Genomic DNA, 3,844 nt, shown 5'->3' on the forward strand with positions numbered 1-3,844 from the left:
AAGCCGATTAGTAATGTAGTTTCTTAGGAAAACAGCTGCCATATAAAGTGTAAGAAGCACGCAACTTAACATAAGAAGTATATTGATGTAAGTTTTACTGCTTGTAATGGAGCCCCTAACCTAAGATGGCACCCTGAATGCGGTCTTAAATAATAAAAATACTCTTACTTATATATCTGCATATGTACAGTTTCTAGAAAAAAATATACAAAGTTTATTTCAAATTAATGTAGGGAATAGGTTTTATACGACATATTATTAATTTTGTTCCAGCTGATTAAATAACGACTCAATGCAATTCAAAATCACGATGAATCATTCTAGAAATAGCATAAATCGATTATACGCAACTCAATTAATAATTCCTCAAAATATATGACAAATAATAATAACAGTTAATCACTAATGAAGGATAGCTTTTAAATAGTTCGCTAATCACCGGTTCGGGGATGGATATATAAAAACGAAAATATACGAAAACAAATTATTCCTAATTGAGCTTTCGTAGTGAACGTTTCAAAATGCCAGATACGTCAAATCAATCCATGTCGAATGTGCAAGTAGATGTTAGTGATAACAATCAGTGGAATCAAGACATTCATCCCAATAATGATAACGTGGTTCAGAATTCTACGGTAATTTCAAAACTTATCTTTTTGGAATAAAGTTTAGATTGGAACTTTAAGTACACCGATTTGCATTGTTAATGATACACTCATCTTGTATTTCAATGTAATTAAAAAATGTGATCAAAATTTAGTATTCAAATGACCTAAAAAAACATAGGAAGAAAAATATCAGAAAAAATGAATTATTTGTAAGTATTATTTTTTCTATGTTACAGGCATTGGAATGGACCCAGCTGCCTCAAGCAGCTGTTGGATTTGTTCCAACTCCTATCAACAACGGAATTCCTACCGACTATCAAGTCCCTAACGGGGTAAGCAGTATCAATGGAATTAATCCACCAAGCTACTACGATGTATCTTACCAAAGAAACGGGAACTTCCCGACTAATGGATACACATCTCTGAACACTCAGAGAGTCATACAAAATCCAAATGGACCTAATTATCTTATAAGGAACGGATTGAATGGCACGGGATTGGGGACTGGATCAAACATTTGGTCAAACCAGACGGCCCACGGAAGACTGGTTGCCCCGCAGCAATGGACTGGCAATCACAAGGAGCGGCCAAGAATAGCCAATGGCGTCAGAAAACAAAAGCGCATCAGGACAGCGTTCACGAGCAATCAGATGATGGAATTAGAGCAAGAGTACAACAGAACTCGATACCTCGATCGGACACGCCGCCTAGAACTTGCCGAGTTACTCCATTTGAATGAGCGCACCATTAAAATTTGGTTCCAAAACCGCAGGATGAAGGAAAAGAAAATCAAATCAGAAAATTATGAAGAATCCGATGAATTAGAAATGGAAGCTGAGTCTCCATTAATGGTTGTAAACGAGGAATACCCTGTCGCGCCGCCTTATGAAGTATACAATCGTGAAGGATTCATAGAGCAATTTCCAGTAACAACGCCAGTTATAAACCAACCTGAGATACTCGCACCTCAAGTTATACCGCCAGTAACCGATTACCCTGCATTCGTCGACAACCAGTGCCAATCGCAGTACCAGCAGTTGCATTTTCAGTTGCAACATTATCCGCAGTACAATTTGAATGTGGAAGAACTGTCACCAGAGTCAGCGCTCAAGTCGGAGAACTCTTCAACCAACGCCTCTAGTGACCTCACAGAGAAGAGCTGGGATTTGTCGTGGATTCGTAGCATTAACTCCGAGGAAGACTTTTAATATGTGTAATATGTTTTGTAAATATGTAAATAAACGATTACAAAAGATTATATTTTACTTTTTATACCTACCTACATGATACAATTATTGTCATTTCCTACAGGATAATGGTTGTAATATTATCTTTTAATTTGGATTAATCACACTATTCGTCTCTTGATAAATTATATTCATGTTAGCTATTTATTTAGACATTATTTTATATGAACGTTATTATATAGAATAACATACACCTTATTAGTGTCATAAGTATAATACAGATTTATTTTGAAAAAGGTACCTATAAATAGGTTTTGTGATTGCATATCTATTCTTGATTTCAATATAATTAATATAAACACATTATACATTTACGTTTACATTATATAAATGTATATATATTTCCCTGATATTATAAGGGCAATATTAATAAATCGACCTCACCTTTGAGTAAAATTTCAAGTAGTCATTTAATTTTAACCTTGAGCTCTCATGTAAGGGTTTGTTTAATTGAATCGGTGCTGTTGCATAAACAAAAGTCACCTACTCTCTTAAGATACCGACCATAGTTTGACAGAGTTTCATTAAATATCGCATTTGAGAGCGAGACTGAGTTAAATTTATAAAATGCGCCCTAAGATTATTTTATAAAGATCATGGGGAGGGTTTTGCCCAACATTCAGAAATAATAATCTAATATAATACAATAAAATAAATCCATACTAAAACATAATGGGAAGGGCCCATCACTGAATCTGGCGCAAATTTTGATTCCTAGGCAACTAAAGTATTTTTCCGAATGTTTTTTTATCCGACCTGGGGATCAAACTCACGATTTCTCGATCCGTAACTTAAGTATGAATACATACCAATGAAGGCGATTATAAATACCGTCGACTAGATTCCTTTTAAAAGGGGTATTAATCACTTGAGAGCAACTATCAACGTGATTCTATTAAACATTAATTATAATGGTTAGGTTAGTAATATATAACTATTAGGTTATCTATCAGCTTGAACCATCGTAGGTCATAGGTTCTAGGTCTAGATGATGTGTGGCGGGAACTCTCTCGATCCGTACCATAGGAATACTTACTACTTAGAGGTGATTTTCTTACACCGGAAAATAGATTTTAATGGGATATTAATTTTTGGGTGACCCATTCATTTGTACGCCTGTATGGCGGGTTTTATATATTGTAAAAAATAAAAACGAATTCTGTACGCCCTTATCCTAATGCGCCGTATTGTACCCAAAGGGACATACTTCTCGTTGTGGATATTCCGCCCCATTACGTAATAATGGGGAGCCTAATTTCATATTGAGCACAAATTCTACAGACTACGGTCTACGATATTGAACAAACCAGTATCACTTTGGCCGTCCTGAGATTCGAAGCCGCGGTCTCAGAGCGGTGTCATACCGCGTACCAATATTATACTTAGCCACCGAAGCAGACTTAAATTCAAATATCACATATAATATTATATTGAAGCTGTTAAGTACTAATAAAGATTACCAGGTAGTTCAATAAAGATTTTATAGGTTGATAACTAAGGAGTGCATCTCATCATCCTCCGACGGTAACCAGATGAGTTATTAAGGCGGTGCCCTAGCAAAATAGCATGCTAATCGTATTTTAAAAGCGATCTATTCGAAATTTACTATACATATAGAAAAATGAACCTTAATATGTCTACAATATGTTATCTTTACATTGATTGTTCCGAATTTTATATAAATAATGTTCCATTTATTTCATAATAAAATGCGACTTATATTGTAAAATGTACCCACATCATATTCATTTGCAACTTATACTATTAGATAGACCATTTAATAAGGTACTTTTTGGTCGTTTAAAAATAAAAAGAAGTTCGAAAATTGATTTTTCGTTCGTTAAGATAGAATCGTTCGGATAGAAGGGTGAATATGCATGTACATGACAATATGAAGTCCTAAAATAAATAAAATAAAATACTTTATTTATCACGTAGACGAACAAAGTTGCACTTATGATACGTCAAAACAAAGAATAAAATTATTAT

At 34.4% G+C, this 3,844-nt stretch overlaps 1 protein-coding gene across 1 annotated transcript; it reads left to right on the forward strand.

The window, feature by feature from the left end:
- The first annotated feature begins 521 nt into the window (after positions 1 to 521).
- On the forward strand, positions 522 to 1,816 carry LOC119192827 (protein zerknuellt 2-like). Its single transcript, XM_037446583.1, has 2 exons — positions 522 to 635; positions 845 to 1,816. Exons 1-2 carry the CDS (start codon positions 522 to 524, stop codon positions 1,814 to 1,816), a joined length of 1,086 nt encoding a protein of 361 aa, XP_037302480.1.
- Positions 1,817 to 3,844: the final 2,028 nt, after the last annotated feature.

This window comes from Manduca sexta, unplaced genomic scaffold (genome assembly GCF_014839805.1).
Source record: "Manduca sexta isolate Smith_Timp_Sample1 unplaced genomic scaffold, JHU_Msex_v1.0 HiC_scaffold_3237, whole genome shotgun sequence".
Classification (NCBI taxonomy): domain Eukaryota; kingdom Metazoa; phylum Arthropoda; class Insecta; order Lepidoptera; family Sphingidae; genus Manduca; species Manduca sexta.

What these genes read in the sequence shown, in the direction of transcription:
- LOC119192827 (XM_037446583.1), top strand. Translation starts at nt 522, where the DNA reads ATGCCAGATACGTCAAATCAATCCATGTCGAATGTGCAAGTAGATGTT. An exon ending in ACGTGGTTCAGAATTCTACG is followed by an intron (nt 636 to 844) that starts GTAATTTCAAAA and finishes TCTATGTTACAG; the next exon opens with GCATTGGAATGGACCCAGCT.